At 46.1% G+C, this 24,363-nt stretch overlaps 1 protein-coding gene across 1 annotated transcript; it reads right to left on the minus strand.

Moving 5' to 3' along the window:
* Positions 1 to 531: 531 nt before the first annotated feature.
* HAO1 (hydroxyacid oxidase 1) lies at positions 532 to 22,731 on the minus strand. The gene is made up of 8 exons (XM_054628653.2): positions 22,520 to 22,731; positions 16,318 to 16,469; positions 9,248 to 9,503; positions 6,236 to 6,411; positions 5,664 to 5,755; positions 2,968 to 3,126; positions 2,619 to 2,688; positions 532 to 2,244 (listed from the first exon to the last, which is right to left on the minus strand). The coding sequence occupies exons 1-8, from the start codon at positions 22,654 to 22,656 to the stop codon at positions 2,174 to 2,176; spliced, it is 1,113 nt and encodes a 370-aa protein (XP_054484628.2). The 5' UTR covers positions 22,657 to 22,731; the 3' UTR covers positions 532 to 2,173.
* Positions 22,732 to 24,363: the final 1,632 nt, after the last annotated feature.

A 24,363-nucleotide genomic window follows, 5' to 3' on the forward strand; every position in this document is an offset into this window, starting at 1 on the left:
CTGGACATTGTTCAGTTTTTAAAATGGTTGAGGACACTCAGTCTTTCTGCTTTTTAACCCAAACCAAACAGAATTCCTACCTTTTATTTTCTTATTTAATAATTTCAAGAAGTAGTTGTGTTTGGCTGTCTCAAAATCAAAAGAAATTCTTTTCACTGTGGAATATTTTAAAAAGAGAATTCTACCAGACAAATGAATTTACTTTCTGTTAACAGTCTCACAGCCTTTAAGTATTTGGCTCTAATTTTGGTTTTTAATGCTTGTCTAGTCATACTAGGGTTGAACTGGAAGGCAGTCAGATGATTCTCAGATAACAGGCAGGAAAAAACAATGTAAACCCCTTATCCCAGAGGAACCAGAAAAGGTGAATTACGCACAAGTAACGAAACCAGTTTCCTCACCATCAGAACTTCTACTGAGCCACAGAGTTTCAGAACTTTCCTCCAATCTGGCTGGGGCAAAGACAGGAAACTGCATCTTCTGAGCTTTAGAAATAGATCTTAAACATGTAAACATAAGATATTATGCCCCTGTCTTTTAAGTAACATTTATATTATCTCAAATAAACAGTCTTGCCAAAGTTAGTCTGTAATTGACATCTGACACAGTCCACATTGCAACAGATATGATAAGTGCAGTAAACAGCAGAAATTATGTTTCTCTGTTCTCTGAGAAACATTCATATTTCCTTGCACAGATAAACTTTATTTTGTTGCTATGCAACTCTCACACAACAGACCACATACTGCAGTAAATAAGAGTACAGATTTTACAACTGGAGGGCAAGCATGTGGCCTTTTGGGTTTTCTCCCCATTTCGAGTTCCAGCCCCAGCTTTAGTTCCCATTATAATATTCCATCATTTCATTACAAAGCTGCCTCTAAAGCTCAGTAAGGGATATTTCAAACTGAGCAAAGTGGGAGAGTCAGAATGCATGAGGCTGATGGGAAACAAATGGTGGAGCTGGTGAAGTCAGTGAAACCATGAAATTAAGGGGTTTTTCTCTTTTTTGGTCTTCCTTAAAAATGAACATTAAATTTTCACAGCAAGATATTCAAAACCTGTGTGGCCTTTCCCTGCTCTCTGTAAAACTGCCATACCTGCAAGAGAGGTGAGACAGGTGAAGAGCTAGCCTTGGTTTTACCCAAGATGAGAACAGTATAGTCTTACTTCCTTTATTCCTTACAGCTGCAAAATGTCTCCTGAATTCAGGGGATATTTGGGTTGTTCAGAGAACAGAGGCACAGATCCTGCATGTCTCTGCATCCTCCTCATGAGCAGAGTGAAGAACACCAAGATTTATCTGACTTAAGGGGGTGCATGGAAACTCAAGAGAGCCACTAGGCTCTTCCCAAGTCATGGGTTAATGCCTCAGTTATTCAAGTTTCCCTTTTGCACATGGCTGCAAATTCTACAAACTCTCCCAGGCAGCATCAGCCTTCCCTTGCCACTATTAGCAAATCAGTCCAGGTGAAAAATGGGACTCGGAGCTCCAGGTGGATGCAGCTGGCACAGTTTGGGCTACAGGGACTTGCAGTAGCCAAGGCTCTGACATACATGCAATGCATGTACATAGCAGCTGTCTGATTGCAGAGGGGCTTGTGTCACTTAAACAGCTGAATTTCTCCAAATTTCCCCAGTTTTGCTTTGCTCTTTGGTTCCTTACAACGAAGAGTCCTCTGGGCTCCTACAGCCTACGTGCCACAAGCCCAGATGCTTATAAAGTCACTAGGGAAAGGACACTCTGTTCATAGGAAAGCAAGATTTAATCTCTACAATCTACAGTTTAGTTTCTCTAAACAGTGAGCAAGAAGCATCTTTTGCATTTTAAATTTCAGCATTTCTGTTTATAGTTTCACTTTAACAGCTAAATTACTCCCAGGCATGGAAATTAATTATCAGCATTTGTTGAAAAACACCTCGAAGTTTCTGTGCTGGTCTTGTATAAAGGCCCATCTCTAATCACACCTCCCAGTGCAGCAGCTTTCCTTAAGAGCCTGAGAGATTTGGAAGCACCTGTAAAATTTGCCTTGAGTTCTTTCTTCAACAAGTGATTTCCTACAGAGCAGAGCATTCCCTCAGTCAGGATTGCAGGAGGAGGCCCACAGAGGGAATGCAGTTGGATTTTGTCTGGAAGCACAACAGGCAATGCACAAGGCAAGAGTCTCCAGACCTAAATCTTGGAAAACAATACTTGATGTCTTCGGATCAGTGTCCTGTCAATTTCTTCTACTCTCCGGCATCCTGGAGGAGAAGTTGCAGATCAGTTCAAGCCCCTGATTTTCCAACCCACTCTAAGCCTTTTCTTTGTCTGCCTCATAAAAATCTCCATTCTGTCAGATGAAATCCACCCCTCAGCAACCAAAGATTTGCCACTACTTTTCTATGGATTTATTGCTCTCCTTGTGAAAAAAAACCTCACAAAATAATGTTTTCACCTAATCTACTCAGTTCCCCATTTATAAGGCAGGGATAACAAGTCTTTTTCCCACTTCTCCACAGACTAACCTGTTTAGATTGCAAACATTCCCCTCATGCAAGTTGCTATAGCACCTTGCCTGGGGCAAATGAAAGCTCTGAGAAAATGTGATTTCAGAGAGGAAACGGCAATGTCCCACCTGTCAGTGCCATTGCCAGGCGAAACTCTTCCTTCAGCATCTGGAGAACTTCTTTTGCTCCTTCTTCACCCTGGGAGATTAGGAGACAATGAGAACTATTATGTGTACATTTATGTGTGTAGGCACAGACACGTATACGTGTGCCAAGAAAGGTTTTCTGCACAAACATAAATCCTGAGGGTTGGTCATAGCAAATTTTAGCCAACAGCAAATCAGGTGATCTGGATGCACACAGATGCATCACACACACACACACCTCTGTGCACACAGACATATGCATGTGCATTTAACAGGGCTAAACAGTGAGTCCAGGGATGTGAGTAATGCACTTGGGCTTTCCCTCACTTACCTGATAAGCCAGTCCCCAGAGGACAGGTCTCCCAACAAAAACAGCTTTGGCACCGAGAGCCAGGGCCTTGAGAACGTCCGTGCCTTTTCTCACTCCTCCATCCAGGAACACCTCCACCTTCCCCTCCACAGCCTCCACGATTTCAGGCAAGACATCAATCTAGGAGAGAGAAACCAGGAACACAGCTTGGCTGCTCCTGAAACTCTATTTATTTTTTGAGCCAGTTCTTACACACAGGATCCAAGCTTTACAGCAGCTTAATGAGCAGTTGCATGCCTAAATACACACCCAAATAACACAGCTTTGTATTGAGAACCAGCAGTGACTTTCAGGGTAGAAGGTACATACAAAGGTCAGATTTATTTGGAGAGTCACATAAACAGAATGAGAATCAGCAGGCTCTCACAAAGTGGCCATCTGACCCCATGACACAAATCTGACACAAGCCAGTATCTGATTCTTATGCAGAATATACAAAACAGCAGAACTAAGGAAGCCTTTTGGCAGTGTTACCTCCCAAACTTCCAGTCTTCACTAGCTTGGGGATGAAATTGGATCAGCTCACTTTTTAAATAATCATCTTTGCTCCCTGTTTAAATTTCCCATTCATTTATCCTGAGGGCCAGCTCAGGAGCCCAGAGACAGGCACTGTACCTACAGACAAGGAGTGAGAGAAACACATGCCTGGAAGAACTTAGAGTTGGCTGAAAAAATTTAATCAATGCATTTTCCCTTTTGAAAATGCATCTAATTACAGGAATGACTACAGAGAAAAATTTCTTGATATAAGAAAAAATTAACTTTCCTCTAAGTTTTGAGCAAGGTGGGAAGTAATTTCTTTTAATGCACATGTATGCTGTTTTCACTGAGCTCTGTTCATCCCCTTTCTCAGCTTATCCCTTACACCAGTGACACAAGTAAGGGGGGAAATATTTTTACTGTTCTCAGGTTACAAGTGTGTAACCAGGGAATTAAGTAATTCCACTTGCCGTGCAAGAGGTCCCAAAGAAAGGATGAGCCTCCTGAATTCAAGCCTGGAGCATTAATTACAGGGCAAATTTTCCTACAAGGCCACCTAAATAGTTCCTATTCATGAAAATCAGGAAAGGAACACCACCAGAAGCCAAGTATTAAGGAGACTGGAAACAGTGTGTGGAAGTAAGACAAAAGACACACAAATTCACATCTTTCAAATACGGATGTAATTCATTTCCTTTCTAATGGATAAAAATGACTAGAAGATGGGGGGAAAAAACTTGAAAGTGCACTTTGTTTTTAGATTTGGATTAAAATTTTCTTGAAGTTTGGCACTTGCTGTGATTTTCCCCCTCCCTTTGGTTTTGCTCCCTTGCCAGACATATTTTGGATCTATTTCCACATCCAGAGACCACTTTCTACATCCTGACAAACCGTACCAACATTAAAGTGCTCTAATAACTAAAGCATGATGCAAACCATAATTAAAACATAGCTTTCCTCAATGTGTAACTAGACACTAGAAATATTGACCAGCTTGGGTTCAGCTCACGATCTGAAACCCCACGAAACTGAAGCAAATTATTATGTTTCTAAATCAGAACCATTTAACATGACCCGATACAGATTCTTTATAAAAACAGGCATTGTGGAGCAGTGTTCTTTGTACCAGAAATCCAGGGAACACATCAGTTTTAGCAGTTCTCCTCTGCCCTGTGGTGTGTCAAAGGAGTAACTCCTGACGAGGAGTTTGCAAATTTCTCTTCTGCTGCGGCTGTCAAAAATTAATTTGTATTTCTTGAGCTCTCACGGGTTCCTCAAAATTATGTTTTTAACAACCTTATACATTGTTGCTGTTGGATTACCTCACACACAGGCTTGCCCAGGAGTTTCAAATGCTCTCAGTGACCTTGGGGAATGGATTCCCAGGAGGTGACAAGAGGACCTGTTCCCCTTCTCCCTTCAGGGAACCAGCATGGAAAAAAGGAGGTTTTTCATCGAGAACATATTGGAAATACTCAGAGAGGCACAACTGGGCTTTGATTCCCCTCCCTTTCATTCTCTTTTTATTTGTGCAGCTTTCCCACACCAAATGAAGCAAGATGAGTGATGACTGGAATTTTGGGGTTTTTCCTTCATCCTGAGCACATACTTTTTCATTTTCCTTTACTTCTTTCTTTTTTGCCGACGGAGAAATTCTCAAATCCCTTTCACCTTTGGAAAAGTCATGGGGTAGCACGACAAGGAAAAGGAAAAAGGAAAAACTGTAATTTAACCACTCTCTCCCTTTTCCAAAGGTGAAAATACTTGAAAGGAGAAAAATTGAGAGTTTCATTCTGCCTTTAGCTGTTTCTTAACTGCAATTTTTCAGAAGCCTCCAAAGAATATTAAAAGAGGAAAAACGACCCTAATACAACCTTCAGTGTGCTGCAAATAGCATTGAGGGTTTTTCAAAAAAGAATGAGAAAGAAGATGTGGAAGAGGAAAGTGAAAAAAAAAAATCTGAAAGATTTTCCAATTTGATGTACCAAGGAAAGGCTGTGTCTAACTCAGAGTACGATGTGACATACATAGAGAAGTGGAGAGAGGTTATTACTTATGGCATAGAACACTTACTCCAGGTTTTTCCTCCAGCTTCCACATGTTCAGAGAAAGCAAACAAGAAGCCAAAAGGCAGAGAAAATTAGAGATTACTGGAGCATATTGGCATCAGCACTCACAGTAGCAGGGACCCCATCAAGCTGTCGTGCTCCGTGATTTGACACCAGGATCCCGTTTACCCCAAGCTTTACAGCTTCTTTGGCATCATCAGCTAGGAAAAATCCCAAACAAGATGTGTTCCTCCATCAGTGGGAGCTTGTAGACACCACAATCAAGGAATCACTAAAAAAACCATTGTCAGCTTATGCAAAGCCACCTTAGGGCTTCAGCCTTCCAAAGCCTCGCCTCAACACAGAAAAAGGTTTTGTCTTTAAGTAATAAGACCAGAAAAGTAGCTTGAAATGTTGGAGCAGAACATTTTATCCCTTTAGATCAGCAGCCACCTTGGTTGCTAGCCCTTATTTTCTCTATTATGCTCCAGAACTCATCAGTAAGAAATTCCTTTGCTGAATGATTTTGTCCACTGCAAAATCACTGGCATGATGGTATTAATGGTGGTGTTGGTGACAACACCAGGCACTTCTTTGAGCAGCTGCTCCCACAAACACCTTCCCTGGTGGGTTCCTGAGGGTGCAGGAGGAGGTGACAGCCCTCCCCTTGCCCTGTCCCAGGAAGCAGCAGGGCTACCCACCCCTGAGGATCCCCTTCAGCACGATGGGCAGCGAGGTCAGCCCCCGCAGCCACTTGACGTCCTCCCAGCTGACGGTGGCGTCGATGGCATCGGCGACGTACACGGCCAGCCCGCTGTCCTCGCCAAAGTCCTTCCCTGAGGAAAAGGCCAGCTCGCTGCTCGAGAAGTTCTTGAGGCTAAAAAGCGACAGAAGACACAGAAAAAGTCTGAGGAGGATTCTCTGCAGTCACCATGGGTCCCTAAAGGCAGCACTCAGGATGCCTGAGGTAAAGCTTTGCTGCACTGCAGGGCAGGAGCAAAACCAGCCAGTCCCAGCACGTCAGATCCCACTCCTCAGTGAGCCAAAACCTTTGGCTGACAAAGCATTTGATAATCAACACAAGCACTGGATCTTTAATGTCCCGTCCAACCCAAGCCTTTCTATCTTTCTGTGATGGTTTTGTGATAACTTTGGGGCAAGTTTCTCTGGCCCAAGGTAATAGTCTGTTCTATAGCAATAGTCTGTTCTATAGCAAAATAAATAGGGCTGGGTTTTGTTTTTCAAACCCAGGGAATTCAGCTATGAGAGGAATAGGGGATCAGGGAGGAAATAAAGTTTTCTTATGCTGCATGAAACAGAGGGGTGTCCATGAAGCTTTGCAAAGAATTCAGAATTTTCATCTGTCCAATAAGGCCAACAGCCAGCCTGTCTACCTTGCATCCCTTTTGTACATTTCCTTGTAAAAGGTAGAGAGGAAAGGAAGCTCATGTGAAAACATGGCTGTTACTTGGGTTTTTCAGCAACAAAATCTCCCAGGTTCTAGCACATCCATGTCCCAGTTGCCCTACTCTTCTGAAACTGTGTCCTGTTCCATATTGGGCTATTTAATACTCATATTTCACATTTTGGGAAGTGCATGAGTGTTTTTGCATGGAACCTGGCTGGTTTCACTGCTGATTTCATGCCTGCAACAAGCAGCATTTCACATGGCTTTTCTGTTCAGCTCCAGGCCCAGAAGCAAACGAGAAAGGAGCGGGCTCTCAGCAAGATCCAGCTTTTCAGCTGTTGGTTTGTGGAGGGTGGGGTGCCCAGAGAAAAACAGAACCATGGATAAGATTATATAAATAACTGTTGTTTTTCTTGGCCTGCAAAATGCAGATCAACACTTGGATGAATGTTGCCTTACATACATTTCAGAGCACAATGGCACCTTGTTGTTGCTTTGAAACTTTGTTGAAAACCCGAAGCCAAGAAAAAGTTATCACATAAATGAGCAGAGCCCCGCGCTAGGAGAGTTTCACCATGGCCTCTGCAACAAAGCTCTGCCCAGGCAGCACTCAGGGATCTGCAGTGATGAATTGGAACCTTTAAGGATTACTCCAATTTCTCATGATTTCATCCTGTTCACTCAAAACCTTGTTATATTTGGGCAAATCTAACAAATATATTTGGGGTGGGGTCAAAGTGCTTCAGAAACGCTCTCCCGCTTTCCTCAAATGTCTTTGGGTTGTTGGACTTGCATTCAAGAACTCCTCAACCCCAGGCCTTAAAAATCTACTGCCCCTAAAAAGCAAGCTATTTTCATAATTGCCTAATTTTATCTTTTAGAGTAAAAGGTCAGTGTATATTGATCATGTGTCAAACACAGATCTCTAGCACAATTACAACGTAGGGCACACACGTACCAGTGTGATACATTTTCACGTTAGATGCATTAGGGCCTTTTTGCTCTCTAGTGCTTCCCTCCTAAAACTGTACTTTAACAGAGAAATCAGGGCAGAGTTCAGCTCCTCTGTCAGCTTTCATCTCTTAGCTGCAAGCACAAGTGCACAGGGAAGAGTCAACACCCCAGGCTCTGGAGGGGTTTTGGCCAGGTAGAGAAGAGCAGAGCCCCATGGCTTATCTTCCTTTGCAATAGTATGGAATGAAGAAGAACCTCTGGATGTGACTCTTGCTAAGTACGTGTTACTTACAACATGTAGACAGTACAACACAACAGTCTTTGGAGACAGAGGAAGAACAATTCAATTTCATTGATACTATTCAAAACTAGCCTTCACCCAGAACTCGCCTCAAAGTTTATCTGCTTCAAAATACATTAAGCTGTCTTTTTTTCTCTGTCTCTCCATTTTTGTGTTCATTTTCATGGTCTAAATAATTCTAACATGTGCCATAGTAGACTGTAGTTCTTACCAAAGTCTACATGCAAGAACCTCACAAGATTTTTAGCTTCAAGTCCTGGATATCCCATTGAGTAAATATTCTTCCAGCCAGTCCTTGGCTGCTAGAACTGTGCCAGCACTTCAGCATATGTCATCAGGGGAGTCTCTACAGTCTATCAATTCATATTTACAAAAGGTCAGGCAAATCAGCATCCTTAAACACCACTGTAAGGTTAAAATTCTGGTTTAACTCTGTTAAATTGAATTCCTCATTGGCCCTGCAGTGAGGAAGAACTAGAATTAGTGCTGAAGTCAATCGTGATGCCACAAATTCTGAGACACAGAAAATGTCCCAAAACATACTGTGGGGTAAAAGTTGCCCTTGTGGAGAATTTAGAAAGACTGATATCCATATGTTTCTGTATTGGAGTAAAAGAAAAGCTGAAGTTGCTCAAAAAGAGGCTCTGCAGTCGGTAGCACCATGGCCCTGGACCCAGAGCAGTGTCATTGGACAACACAGAGAGAACCATAACATTTCTTGGAAGGGAGTTTTGGCCCACTTTTGGAGCCCAGCCAATTCTGCTGGTGGATCCCAGTTCAACATCAGAGCAGGTCATTCCAGGCTCTGCCCAGCTGAGGTTTGAAGATAGCCAAGAACACATTGATCCATGCGTAAAGAAATGCCCCATGTCTCTTACTTCAGCAGCCCGCCTGGCACAGCATCTTTTAGCGTGCCAAGAGGCAGGAAAGCTTTGTTGTGCCCCAGAGCAGATCGCAGCCCAAGCAGACACACTCACAGCCCCACAGAGCCGTTCCCAGCCCCACCTTCTCCCCCAGCACCCCGCCCGGCAGCAGCAGCATTGGCGGTACCTGAGGTGCGGGGGCAGCTGGAACCTGTTGCGCACGTCGGCGCGGCGGCGGCCGAGGTACGGCGTGTCCACGGTGAGGAAGATGCCGCGGTAGCCGGCGCTCTCGGCGCGCCGCACCAGCGCCGCCGTCACCCGCCGCTCCTTGTACGCGTACAGCTGCAGCCAGCGCAGCCCGGCCGGCGCCGCCGCCGCCACCTCCTCCAGGGACGACGTGGCCCAGGAGCTCAGCATCATCCCCGTGCCCACGGCCTGGCAGGCTGCGGGAACACAAGGTGACAGTCTCTGAACAGGAGCCTTCAAATAAATGCATTTAAGACTTACAGCTTGTTGGATGCTGCCACGCTGCCTCCCAAAAATCGCCCTCCACACAGGCGGAAGTGAGGGTTTTTGGGATGCTTATTCCTAAGTCGGAGCCTGCTAACTATTCCTGCTCACATCTCGCAGCAGACACCAGGGAGCATATATTTTCATGGGGGCACTAGCATTGTGCTGTCAGAACTCAGTACATCCCTCTGGGTGTCCAGAGCTGCCAAGACCCCTGCCAGGGGGCTCAGAGACCCTGGCACACAGCCCAGAACACCTGGGGGTTTGATTATGACCCATGGAGCAAAGTACCAGCTTTGTATGAAGACCTGAAAGCCACAGAAGTTGAAGTAGGGTAATAATAAAATTATCACTTGGTGAAAAAGTAGATTTTGGGGTTTTCAGACTAGGGGTTTTGGGGACAAGATAGAGGGACTTGGGCATGTCCAGTCCTTCTTCTTCTTCTCTACCTCCATCTCCTGCTGTGATGTTAGGGATTGGTTTAGAATAGAAGCTCGCTGTCTAACATAGGTGATAGGTACTGGAAAGTAATTGTACACATTGTACACGTAGTTTGTAGTATAAAGAGACAACACCGCCCTGGGGGCTGGCAGAGCGCCTCTTGTCTGTCCTGCTGAGTGGACCTCGGCTGGACAGGAGAAAAATTTTTATAGATAAGGAACAATAAACAACTCTGAGACTGAAAACTGAAGAACTCCGACTCATTCTTTGAACGTGTGGGCCGAAACAGACTTTTCAAAGGCTGCAATAAACTGCAAACCCCCGAGATTGTGCCAGCGTCAAACCATGACAGGCTGCCAGCCCAGCCTGCACCAGCCAACCTCACACAGATAAGTTTTCCTGAATCTGTCACTCATTCTTTTTGGAGTAATCTGTCACTTATAGTAAAATAAAGGGAAAACACGCCGTAACACTCAGAAATATTATAGAAAGCTTTGTTTTCCTTGGTCTACCACAGTATGCATATTTTTAATGTAAATGGACCTCTGTTTCAAGACGTCATCCCCAGCCCATGGAGGAATTAAAAAGTGGTCTTTATGACAACATTTTATTAAATAAGGATTACAAGCCTCTTGGAGTGGAAACTTATGAACAGCTTATTCAAACAAATTGGTTACACCCTCCCAGGGCCACCAGCCAGTTTTCCCTCACTGGAAATCCAGCAGCAATCACCCAAACCTCTCCAGTTTGTAACCATCCTGTTCCTCTCCTTTAAACTGCTGGACACAATTCCCTCTGTACTGGGACTGCTGCAAACCCAGGAATTGCAAAACCCTCACATCAGATAAGGGAGAAATGTAAATGTTATGGTTCAATCTGCCTTTGGGTATCCATTTATCTCCATTTTTCCTCTTTATTCCCAACTCTACCTCTATTGCCAAAGCAAAAATTTAGTTAGAAACTGCACAATAAAACATTTTTGGTGAAGAGAAGATATAAGTCATGAGATACCACCATATCCTTTCAACTTAGCTGCCCATGTAGCAACAGGGAAAATAGTGCTTTTCTCTTATTTAAGATGAGGTTTAAGCAGTTTGGTTCAATGAGAGTTCAGCCATCCCAAACGGGGTTATGGCATTTTCATGCAAGCATGCTCACAAAATTCCCCTTGTCTCTCCTGCAAAGTTCACAGCTCTCTGGTGAAGCACCAGCTCAACACACACAGTTTAGATCTCTCAGGCAAATCCAAAGTTCACAGATAAAATTTTTCAAGGTTTTAGAAATCCCCAGTTCCAGTTTTGGTCAATCTGTGCTTGATCTTGATCATTTTAAAGCTTATTTTGACAATTTTCTAGACTTCTAAAACCATGAGATACAGAGGCCTGAAGCGCTGCCAGGTTTGCTTGGGTTTTTTTTCTACCTCAAATTAGGTTTCTCTAAAAATACACTCCAACTTCTCACATATTTAGCTGCAGTTGAAGAAAACTGAAGCAACTCATTTCCTCTAACAACCATATTTTACACTTCACTTTTGGGGTGCTGCAAATTATTTATTATTTCAAATCAGTCCTACTACAGCCATATTCCCACAGGATGCTCTTGCTGCAATATGTGACATTTGCCAGAGTTTAAGCATGAGATGTTTTTGTAAACCAGCCTTTCCTCATGCCATTGCATGATTGCTTTTAGTTGCTTGTTTTTTATGTTTGTTTTTTTTTTTTCCCCAGGTCTTCTTTTACTCCTGAGCCTTGCCCAAAGGACACATTCACCCTTACACATCCTGCAGGCTCCTGTTGGGCTCTGTGATAGCACAGAGAGCACAGCAGGAGCCACGCACAGGGAGCTGAGGAAGTCCATGGGATCACAGAAAGGTGAAGAATCTCTTCCTAACCCCCAATCCAAACCTGCCCTCTGGCACTTGGAAGCCATTCACTCTGGAAAACTCAATTGAGGTGTTTTACACAGCAACAAACAGGACAGGATGCACTTGGGAGCCCCACTGGGGAACACAGCAGTGACCTTTTTTAGCCCTTTTTCCATCGTGAAGCCTCAGAGCATCCTCCTCCTATCTGGTGGGGCATCACTTCCTTCCCTGGTTTGGGAAGGGTGTGGAATTTGTCCCTGTGGGCAGCTCAGATCCCTGCCAGGCTCTCCTCCCTCAGCCCTTCCCAAACCCTGTGTGAGAGCAGTGCCTGCCATCCTCCCATTGACACAACACATTCTGTCAGCTGCACAAGAGGGCTGGAGGGAAAGGGACACGTGGCCAAAAGAGATCTGGGATCTGCCTGCCGTGCCAGGCTGCCTGGGCACACTCACAGCACTGAGTCCCCCAGCCATGCCACTCTTGAGGGCAATCCAGGCCAGGCCAGCCCAGGCCATGCTGTCCCACGTGAATATTGTCCTCTCCATGGCTCTGGAGTGACATTAATCTCAAAATCAACCTCACGTTTTCATCACCACACAGGTAACAGGTGGGTACAAAGTCCTGCTGCTTTCACTGTGGCTGAGCACAAAATGTAATAAATGGCCAAATCCCTCCTTCCCAGTCACAGCCATGTCTGATGGGCAGAGGAAACCCAAATTTCAGTGCTCAGCATCAGAGAGAGAAAAGCACAGCAGCAACCTGTTAAGAGCTGAAGGAACAAAGGTGTTGCTCCCTCTCCAGTGGGAATGACAGAGCTGCCAGAAACTCTGTAAAGCAGGGGGAATAGAACAGCTCTGCAGTCAGCACTCCTGTGCTCTGGCAGAGAAAATAGTGCAGTCACATTGCAGGTGATGGTGAAACCCCTCCTGCCTCAGCAGCAGCCTGGAGAGGGGCAGGAGTGCAGCTGCACAGGGCAAATACAGAAACTCCAGCCTGAGCACTGTCAGTGACAGCTCCCAAAATACCTGGCCAAGAGCACAGTCGGGTTCTCAGCCTGATTTTCTGCCATTCATGGAGAAGCCAGGCACTGCAATGCTGCTGTAAGGTGAAAACAGGAATTTAAACCACCCATTAAGTGCAATATGGAATGAGCAGGAATATAAACACAAATCTCAATAAAATAATGCTACAGATCTGTTCATAATCAATTAAGGTTGCAAAACAGCTCAGCTATTTCTTGCTGAGCAGCTGGATGGTGCTCAGGATTTTGGATTTTGAGTCAGGGTACTCGAGGTGGGTCCCATTGACACGGGGGTCACGTTGGTTTGCAAGCACAGCATGAAGTCAGGGTGGCAAAGGAATGCCTTGGCTTGGAGGAACAGGGAATCTGCTGATGGACAAGCAAGAGGAAAAAGATCCCATAGAATCAGATGGGTTCCATTGAAAAGTGTTTAGAGAGCAACCTTTTGCTCTTTAGTGGCTAAGATTATTCATTGAATTTGGCAAATATTTTTAGTCAAAGAGGTTGAAATTGGAGTGGGAAGGATGAGAAAAAAACACCTAAGTCAAAATGTCATGTGTTGATCTTTTCAAAATGGAAATGTTTTCTCCTGAGCTGACACTTTTGTTTCAAAACAGAACTATAGCTAAGAGCATTAGCCAGTAGGAAAATGAAATAAAACATTATGTTTTGGATCAAATGAAACATTTCAGTTAATCCAAAACAATTTTCCTCCCAATTTTTCAGTCTCTACCGAACAGAAAATCCATTCTTTGGAAAATTGCCACATACACTGATGAACTACAACTAAAATGCCAGGGAATATACTTGAAGGAAGACCTAGAAAAACTGGGACAACTGCCAAGGTGCATGAAATTGTTTCAAGGACAAGAGAGCTTTCTCTGTAAGGAAAGACTCCTGCTACATTCAGACAAATGTCAGAGAAAACTGAGGAGCAACCTTATTCCAGCCTGCATAGACATTTTTAAAAATTCATTTATTACTTTAAAGTCTAGCTAACGGGAGTGCATGTAAATGCAACACCTGGATTTGAGGCTGTGCAAGGTTTGACCACAACTGCAGTTTATTGTGCTCAGAGTGGGCTCACCTAAGCTTTGGAATCACTTACATTGTGTTGGCTGGCCTGTCACCAGCATCTCCTAAAATGACAACTGGCTGTTTTCCCTAGAACAGATTCTTTATTCACACAAAAGAACTGCCCATGAAGGGGTGTTTCAGGTGAGCTGACAGGCCCTGCCCTGCTCTGGGAAGGTGCACACCCCTTTCCACCAGCTTGACTGCTCTGGGACAGCATCCCTCAGGAAGCAGAAGCCCCCAGGCCCTGACAAGCCCCAGAGCAAGAGGTTGTGAGGGCAGGGAGTTCTGAGGGACACCATGACATGGCCTTGTCCCCAGAGGGGACATTTACCCTAGAGCACATGGCCAAACCTGCCGGGAGAGCAGAGCAGCTCCAAGCAAGACAACTCCCATCACTCCAGGAAATTCCTCAAGCGTTGTTCTCAATGCTCAGGGAAGGAGCTGCCACTGCTCTCTTCACCTCCCTGCTCTGCAGGGCAGTCTGGTGAGAACCAGGATTATCCCTGGGGCTCAAGGCAGACTGGTGGCACACAGGGAGGCTCCTGTGGGAGCTGCTGTGCCCCAACAGGAGCCAGGGCACTGCCTGGGAAGGGACAGGACTCAGGCCATGCTGTGCCTCTCAAGGACCATGGCCACAGCAGAGGCACCACCCCAAACAGCATGTCCTGCACACCTGAGCCAAGAAAAGCCAGGCTTATTGAGCATGCCAGGCTTGGCAGGAGCCACAAGACTATGGATCAGGCTTCCTTGGCTTGTGCAAACTCGTGCAGCTGAAGCAGAACCTGAACAAAGCAACCAAAAGTTTGCTCACTTAAACCCTGTGCTACGTCTGGAACAGAATTTGGATGTGGCAAACACCCTGATCCCGAGTGTCCCAAGTTTAAGAGAACCCTTAAACCAAATGTGTACTTTACTGCTGATTTCTGTCATCTCATAAGGTCAAACCAAAAGCACCGAGTGCCCTTCTCCTCCTCTAACAGCACAAAACCAAAGCCATTTTTTTTCTCCTCCAAATGCCAATGCAATACAGAAGATGTGATTTTAATACTGCCCATCCTTTGAAAACAATGAAAAATTCACCAGCTCCAATAGATAAGTTTACTGGACCACATATTCCAACTTTTGGTGGTGACAGTACACTGAGCTGTGCCAGCTTGGAAACCCAGGAACATTAAATGCAATAATCATGTGTTAAAGTTTGCAAATGTGGTACCCAGCCTTATTGCACCACTCAGTTTGGCATGCCATTGAGGATTTATGCTTAAAATGTGGCCGGGCTGCAGCATCAGTGGGAAGCTTTGCTAAGAAACATCCGGAATGTTGTGTTCCAAATGTCGCTCTCACCGTTGCATTAAATGTTTGCACTCAATGTTTCAGAGTTTCCTCCCTGCAGGAGCTGGCCCAGAAGGGATCCGCGGGAGCTGCCAAAGGATGGGCAGGAGCAGGGCGGCCGTCCCAGAGCGATCCGAGGTGCTGCAGTGCCATCGCGTGGAGCAGCCGGCACTTACAAACAGGGAAAACGGCAGTGGCTCCTCGTAGCGCTGCTGGGAGGGGGAAAGCGCGGCCCCAGCCGTGCTGTGAAATAGGAGAGGTGTGCTTCTCACAGATAGCGCTGCAGCCCACCCCGTGCACATCACAGCGATGAGAACTGAGAGCAGCTCCCACTGCACGGCTCAGAACTCGACTCACTTCACACAGATCTGCTGCACTGGGCATGGAAACGCTGCCAGAGAATAACCCAGCCACGCACAGGATTATTGCTTTTTTAAATATCACCTATTTAGGCTTTGTACCCTTTTCCTTTCAGCATGGGAGCACTGAAATGCACAGCCCACCCTCTTCCTCAGCGCCATTCTGCAGCCAGAGTTAAAGGAGCAGGAGACAGTTGCCCATCTGAATTCTTATTAATATCCTTTTGAGCAGCAGCCTCTGTGCTGGCAACATCTTTGTGCAGCTTCTAGCCCAGAGGGGCCCTTATCTCACTGCCTCCCTGGGATGCTCTCAAAGAGCTCTCTTCCACGCAAGGATTCTTGCCAGGCAAACCAAGGCCTCAGAATTTCCGGAGTCAATTCTCTAATAGGAAGAATGTTGCTGTGACAATGTTTACAGTTACACAGAACATATGGATAGCTAGATAGATGTTTCAATTTTATAGGTAACAAATTATTCCCCTCTTGTATCCTTCATTTCCCCCGCCCCGTCTCATGGAGAGGGAAACCTCAAGAAGAGTGAAACAGTAAAAAAACAACGGCAAGAATCAGCCCTGAGCAGCAGCTCAGAGCCCCCAGGAGCCAGAGGCAGCCGGGATGCCCGGGCAGGCGCCGCCCTGTCCCTCCCCGCTCACCTCGGGCTGTCGCCGTCTCTCCCAGGGGGTGAGCCATGCGCTGCATGGCGGTGGCGGCCACGCACACGGGCACGGTGACCCTGTGCCCCAGCACACAGGTGGACAGGTCCATCACTGACACGTCCCTGAGCACCCGCGGGTACAGCTTCCACCTGGCACACACACAAATACACTGAATTTAGGGGGCTGCAGCAGGGGGAACGCACAGGAGCAGGGTGTGCTGCTGTCTGTCAGTGGGGCTGGAACAGAATCCCACTGTGGCACCCAGAGCTGCAGCAAAGCCCCTGCAGGGCACAACACCTGGAGGGACCCAAGAGCAGCGAGGGTGAAAGAGGTAGAGAGCCCCCGGACATTTCTGGCTGGTATTGTTAGAAAGGAAAGACAGGAGCTGTAAAACAATGAGATTGTGGTGAGTCTCAGCCCCCTGAAAGCCAGAGGCTGTGTGCACATGGGGAAAGTCATCAGCTGCCCTCAGTTATCCCTCCATGGACTCTGGAACCAACAGACATGGCATTATTGGCAACATAAGCCTGGCCTGCAGGCTTGGAACTCCCTTTTCCAAACCAGAGCAAACTAAACACACTTAACCTGAAATTACCATTGACTGCAGCCAGGCTGGACACCACAGGCCTGCACACACAGAAACTTACCTTTTTTTTCCTCCCACCCACAAAACAGCATCAGAAGACCACGATCCCCATTAGGGGATCAACTAGACACCATAACATCGAGAGTTTTATGAGGAGGGCTGCATTCCTGGGGATTGCTGTGCCATGGGACTTTCCCCATCACCCAGGTGCTGTCACAGCACTGCCACCACTAGAAGCCACAAGAGGGGGTGCCACACCTGGGGCTGCCTCTCCTGAGCTCAGCCAGGCCAAAGCCTCACTGCAAGCACCGACCTCCAAAAGGGCTCCCATGGCTCCTGAACTGTAATTGCAGAGAAGAATTAAAAATTTATGGTCTAACACTGCTGAACTTGAGCAACTGCTTAGCACCAGAATGCTCGAGACTGAGAATATTGTAATTACCAGCACAGAGAGAGAACCAGAGCCACTGCTACCCTCCAACAGCAAGTAGAGGTGAGCTTGAGCATTAAAATGAAAATTCAGGGAGAAGAGACAAAATCTATGTTATAGAAAGATTAAGAGATTTCCCCAAAAAGCCTGGGACAGAGCCAGGACGAGACCCACCTCTCTGAAGGCCTGGAGCTGTGCCAGCTCTCCAGGCAGTGCTCCCCAGGGAGGAGGAGGAGGACAGTTATGATGCTTGGAAGGAGATGTGTGGCTGTGCAAGTCAGCTGTGCTGCTCAGTGCCAAGACACACACGGTAGGAACATCTCCTCACACTTGTTTTCATGCCATTGTAGCAGTTTGTTATTTTTCAGGGGAGGATGGGCTGAGGGTGGGACAAAGAAAACATGACTTCTTTCTCCCCCTTTTTTCCCTAACCCTCATTCTGAAGGCTTCCACTCTGCCTTGAGGTATCTTTTCCCAGCAAAGAAAGAAAAATCCCTTTTTAACCTTGCTGATTTATAGAGTCAAACCCAAAAGCATGAAGGATGTGAAGCATCTCCCTGTGCCCCAGGCTCCTGGTTTCTCAGATTGGTACCTGCCTCTGCCATCTCACAGCCAGCCTGTGAGGGTTAGTCCTGAGGTAAAGCATCCCTGTGGTGCTTTTGGCTGGGAAGAGAAACAGGAGGAGCCAAAATCCTCCCAGCAGTGCATGCAAGAGAAGTGATGCAGTCCTGAGCAGAGATCCCTGATCAGGTCACACCCTCTCAACCAGCATCCAGCTGGATGGGCACTCCCAACCCAGAACTGAGTGCTCCCACAAAAACACCAAGATAGCAGAGTATCATGACCCTTTAGTAAAACCTGCTCTTGCTTAGGAAACTTGGGTGTTTCCAGCTCTGAGTTTGACACTTGAAACCAGTGTTGTCTGAACAGGGAAAGCTCACAGGCAGCATTTCCCCATCACCAGGGCACATTCACTGGGCTGCACACAGCATCTGCTTCCTCCAAGTCCTTCAGTGAAACATTTCCTGCATATTTTGGAAAAAAAAACTTGGATTTTATTTTTTTTTAATTCATCATCTCTCCTCATCACCCACATCTTTTCCCAGCCAAGTCCACACTGGTGTGCTGCAATCAGCAAGTGAGAGTGAGTGCATCCTTCTTCCCAGCTGGAAGCAGGAGGTGCTGCAGAGGGGAAGGCAGCGAGCGCTCCCGATTTAGGCAGTTCCAGCTAAAAGCTCTTTGGAAGGAAGGATTAAAATGAAAGAAGGGGGATTAATCTTTTGGGTTCTTTCCTTTTTTTCTGCACGCTCAAAAAAAATTCTGTGTGTAAAGTACCTTGCAGTGGGGTGAGAGGGAAGCACTGGCTGCTTTCAGCTGGGAAAAAACATGGAAATTGTCAAACTGCACCATATTTTCAAGCAGCTCCTCCTGTTCCTCTCCCGAGCTGTCCCAAATCCCCTCATGCTGCAGGGGAAAAAGCACATTTGGAAAAAGACACAGTGCTCAGGCCAAGCCTCCATCCTAAACCCAAGCCAGTTTGCTGCCCTTCTGTCTCCTACAGCTCCACTTCCCTTCAGGGGCTGGTGCTGTGCCAGGCTAAGCAACAGCTGCTTTTCCTTGGGGAAAGTGATCTTCCCTCCCAGCATGTTTTGCCATCCACACTCTTTTTGTGGTGCACTGGGAATCTGAGGTGAAAGACATCACAACAACACAACTAAATTATTATTCCAAGCATTCCTTTCCTTTTCTCCCCCTGAACTTCCCAGTCCCACCGTCAGCCTTGCTTTTTTAACCAGCATTTAAATTACCTCTGTGGCCATTTCAATGCCTTTAATTGCTATAAGGTAAGAGCAGGTTTGCAGAAGGCCTGCACTGATGAATGCAATTGATGAATTGATGATGCACTGCTGAAGCAGCAGCTGCTGCTCCTTGCACATAACAAAACAAGGCAGCTTCTCCCGAGGCCTCCAGGAATTGCATGGCAGGGTGGATTAGCAGGAGCCTGCTCCACATCCCCCCTCCCTAGCATGCTGAGAGGGGAGGCTCCACACTGATTTCCTGAACGCCATCAGCTAAAGGCATCCTGACCTTGTCACAAAAATCTCTTCTCCATCCAGGCCCCTCACTTCTGTGACAACTCCAGAGGGGATTTCAGCTGCAGACAGGCCTGGGAGGACACTCAGCATTCCAGGATGCTGAGCAAACCCAAGGAGAAGGCAAGCAGGCACCACAGGGAATGACATATGCTCTGCCATCCCAAATCATCCTTTCTGGCCTCATTTCTGCCAGGGCCATTTGAGAACTATGAATAAGAAATACTTTTCTGGCCTCAGCAGGAACACACTGCTGTCAGCATCCAAGTGCTGGTTCTTGCCTCAGTCCCACAAGAGCTGCTGTACCTGGGGTTAAACTCATCTGAAACACTGTCCTTGTGGAGGCAGTTTGGACTCTGGGAGCTCATTACACAAAGTGCCTCAAGGTCAAAAGGCCAAGACATTCCTTTTATAATCCAATGAGTATGAATTGTGCTGCTCCAAAAATTGCATGGAGTGTTCTAAAGATACTGCAGGATCCAGCAACACAACCACCCATTAGGGTTAGTTCTTCATAACAATAGTAATAATAGTCCTTAAGATCTATTTACTTCTCCAGAAATGAAACCACGTTTGCCAAAAGAAAAGGAACTCACAGATGAACCCAGCACTGGTTTTCCACCCTCACACCTCACCTGAATAATCCTGCACCATAAAGGTACAGGCTAACCATTCCCGCTTCTGGTTCAGCTTTGTGCTTTCTCTTCCATTTAAACTTATAAATATTTAATAATCTGCAAACTTTCTAAATCAGACTGAACCCTGCAACCAAGCTCCTGACAGGAGAAATCAATAGCAAATGAAGCTGAACATACTCCTGTCTTTCACAAAATCATCTGACTTGGTGATCTTTGTGCCTTGGGGGTGTAAAGTCTATCTGACTTTATATTTACCCACAAGCTGCAGTCAGGAACAGGCAGGAACACCAGGACTGTGTGAGGGTCAGAGTGAGCAGCACTGCCCCATCTCTAACAGCTGGGCCATGCTTCTCCCAACAGCATCCAGGGGAAGAGAAGGGTTCTTCAAAGTCCCTTGTGTCAAATACATCTTATAAACCAAAATATTACAAAGTCTTTATAGGAGGTGCTTTTAGAGATGTATTCCCAGGAAGCCATTGCAAACATGGTCTAAGGACTGTTCATGGCAGCATCCCACATGCTGAGAAAAGGGGATCTTGTTTTATGTCAGATAAATGCAAAGGGAGGGAGAGCAAAGACAAACACCTCCCAGCCCCTTCATCCCCACTCTGCTGAAGGGCAGGGACCCAGCACCGAGGAACTTGCAGCCATTGACACCAAATGTCATCGATTTCTTCTAATACCTCAGGCACTGCTAATGAACATCTCCTTCAGTCCCAGGCCACCTGCAAACACCACAGTTTCAAACACCTGAAACTGGAGGGTTTTACTGAAAATCTGATAGAAGATTCAGGAAAGATGAGGTAAGCCTGAAGCCCACAGATAACCAGCCCAATGCAAGGAGGTCTCTCATCAGAGGAATCCATCCCTGTGGCAGGAACAGCTTCAGAGCAGAGCTGTCCTTATCTCCCTGCTCTGCTGGTGCCAGCACAGCAAGGGATGGGCCCAGCTCTTTGTTAGCCTGTCCCTGGCAGCTTTAGATCCCACCTCACCATGATCAGCTTCAGCAGTTACAAGTCAAACACTCACTGCTCCTGCAGTTTATTGTCTGCAAGAGCTTCCTTGGAGAGCCCTTTCTTTAATGTCTCATTTTGCTTTTATGAGGGCAAGTAGCATCAGAGCATCTGGAAGCATTAAAAAAGGTACAATAAAAATCAGGTGAGTGCTACTCCATCACCTCCTGCTCCTATTCACTCCCCAGGGCAATCTTCTGGCTTGAGCAGGAGAGTTTCTGTGATGGCAGCTTCTGCATGGAGCTAGGAGGTCTGGAATAAGCACTGGAGGCAAGTTGTCTTCTCTTGACATTATAAAGCTTTTCTATGTGTGTCCTTAATATTAAGGTTCTGACCTTTGAGATCCTGCTAAATGAATTATCACAGAGTCTGCTACAACCTTCAACTCGCATCAGATTTCAGCTGAATGGCCCACAGCCTGTGGAAAAGCAACTGGGGCAGTGAGTAGCAAAGCAGGGAGGGAGAAAGAGCAAGGATAAACCAGGACAGTCATGGTTTGTTTTGTTAGGCTCAGAGGAACTAAAGACAAAGCCTTTGCAAAGACAAGTGCAGGGGGTTAAATGCCTGCACCAACAGAGCCCCAGAAGGAAGGAGATGTCAGCAGCTGTTTGAGCAGCTTGACTGGGCTCAGCTGGGCTGAGGGGAGCAGCCTCCAGCTGCCTCCTTCCCTCTGCCCTGCTCAGGGACATTTGGGAGCAGGGAGCCAACTGATTGATGCCATTTGTGACACTTGCACAGCAAGTGCCCCCTGACTTTGTGCTGACCTTGTGCTTCCGAGGCTAAGGCTGAGCTGAGCCCAGGTTCTGACACAGTTTGGAGGGTCAGTCTAAGTCAGAAGTGGTTTAGAACAGTTCCCAGCATTTACAGCACCCTCCTGGTGAAGGGCTGACCTGCTGGAAACCCCTGAACACAGCTGGGCCACCCAGGACTGAGCCCTGGCTTTCCCCAGGGCTGGGAAATGCAACTCCTTCCTGCAGCTCTCATCTGGGAAGGCCACAGCACCAATTCAGTTTAGGAGAACTAAGGAAAAGGCAAAACTGACTAAGGACCTAAAAAGTACAATGCTACCCCCAAGAACCCCTTCCTGGCACTGTAACCCAAAATGTAGAAATTACAGTTTCACTGGCTGATTAAATACTGGAGCTGAAAGACTCTGGAGAGAATTTCTGTTAACAAAAGAGTCCAAATGTTGGCAAAACTAAAAAGGTGCTAATGGATTTTAGGGACTGCTTTTTGACAGAAATTGTTAGGTGGAGGAGTGAAAGGGGAGAGAGTTGTCCTGAAAATCAGCTGAGAGTCTTTTTGCTAAAATAGAAAGACATTGCAGAAAAATTGAGTTTTGTTCACAGAGAACAATCTAAAATTGCACCACTAAATCTACCAATAAAGCAGAACCTACACCCCCTGCCTCCCACCCCAGCCTTCAATCATCCTCCTACCTGGAGAATGCTGCCACATTCTCTGCCAGGGTTTCCTGGTCATCCGCCCCAGAGCTGTAATAATCATACACAGACTTGGGCAGGAAGCTTCTAGCATGCTCCTCAAAATCTGCAATGCACACTGGCCTGCCAGACATGTCTGCAGATCTCACTGGGTTACTTCATTCCCACTCCTTTAAACTCTAGAGTTTTGCCTGTAAATCATTAATATGGGACCTCATCAGGAGTCAACTTGTCTACAAAAAAAAAAAAAATACATCAACTTTTTGTGTCATATTGGACTTCAGCACCATCTTTTAGTTCATGTGGTCAAGGCCAACCTAAAACAGAATAAAATACAGTAAAAAGGAAGAAAATCAGTAAGCAAAGAAAGAAATATGCAGTTAAAGCTCCAGTAACAAGAATGTACGTTCCCCTCTGTCATCCAAAATACCCAAGAGACTGAAAGCAGAAAGACTCTGCTGACACCCTAAAAGCAAAATCTTGATTAGGATGGTTTCTAAAAGCAGGACCCAGCCTGCACATTCAGGGTAACACCTAACACAGGTCAGATTGCAGTTATTGCCATTAGAATCCTGGATACCAAGGCCAGTTGGTAGAGAGACCCAGCTGCCAGACATCCTTGGGCAAACGCTCCTGATTTTCAGGTAATTCCATCTCCACAACCCAGAGGGCTCCTGTTATTCCTAAGGAGTCAGATGCACTCACTGGCCAGAAATAAAATCATCTTATCAAAGACACAACCCTCATCCAAAGTGTAATAGACTTGATTATCATTTCTTCATTTCTCCTTGTTTTAGACTTTAAAAAATATGCAGAGTTTGAAAGGGGTTTACAGTAATAGTTTGACAGGGAAATTAAGAGTATATCATATGTATATATTCATTTTTTCAGCTGCAGACTGCACATTAATCTCAACTTACACACAATTACACCACGAGGCATTTGTCACATATCAGTGTCAGAAACAATTCAAATGCAAACTGCTTTAACCTTGGCATTTCACTGTGCTCGCAGCAAAAGACTGGGGACATGTCCGCTTGCATTTATGTAAATTTTGCATCATCTGTGCTAAAAACAGGTATTTATCCTGGAGCTTGAGAAAGGAAGTGCTGCATGATAGCTGAACATTCCAATATGTGCAGCTGAACTCAACCTTAATGAACTCAAAAGGTTTTTATGTTGGGAAGTCGCAAAAATTTCCGGAGGCAACAATAGTGTGGCACCACTGTTCCCCTCTCCCTGTTCTGTAATGCCTGTATTCTTCAAAATACCCTGATACTTATTTTTCCACTTAGATGCTTCTCTGCCACATTCACAGGATATTGGTGATTTACTTGAATTGCCCTATTTTGCCACTTGGGCTCAGAGTTCCTCTTCCCTCCCCTGTAGTGAAGTTTCTCAGGTACCACCTTCTATAGATCCTCCCACATGTGGGACTCACAGCCCAAAGCCCCTCTGGGGCCACTGAATTCCTGCTGCAATGCAGCCAACACACCTTGAGATGCTCCACAGAGCTCAGGGGTCCAACTGGAACTGGAGCCTCCAGCAGGATCCACCACTTCCCACACTGGCCAGCTGCTGAGCTGGGGTGAGGTGGAAGGTGCCAGTATCAGCACAAGGGCAGCAAAACTAAGGGAAACATGAGATTTAATGCCAGGTCTCCCAGCACATCAGACACCAACACACACAGCTTCTCTCCCAGTAATTGGCTCCTCATTTTAATGAATTTTTTCTGGGTGAGATTTTCTCTGGCTGCTTAATGAGGCTTTGGCTGTCTGACCTTTAACCCTGGAGCCAAGGAGCAGCATCCATCATGGCTGAACAGCCAAGAGCTTGCCCAA

Source organism: Agelaius phoeniceus, chromosome 3 (genome assembly GCF_051311805.1).
Source record: "Agelaius phoeniceus isolate bAgePho1 chromosome 3, bAgePho1.hap1, whole genome shotgun sequence".
NCBI classification, from domain to species: domain Eukaryota; kingdom Metazoa; phylum Chordata; class Aves; order Passeriformes; family Icteridae; genus Agelaius; species Agelaius phoeniceus.

What these genes read in the sequence shown, in the direction of transcription:
- HAO1 (XM_054628653.2), bottom strand. Translation starts at nt 22,656, where the DNA reads ATGTCTGGCAGGCCAGTGTGCATTGCAGATTTTGAGGAGCATGCTAGA. An exon ending in GCTGAAGGGGATCCTCAGGG is followed by an intron (nt 5,756 to 6,235) that starts GTGGGTAGCCCT and finishes GATTTTTCCTAG; the next exon opens with CTGATGATGCCAAAGAAGCT. An exon ending in TCTGGGGACTGGCTTATCAG is followed by an intron (nt 2,689 to 2,967) that starts GTAAGTGAGGGA and finishes CTAATCTCCCAG; the next exon opens with GGTGAAGAAGGAGCAAAAGA.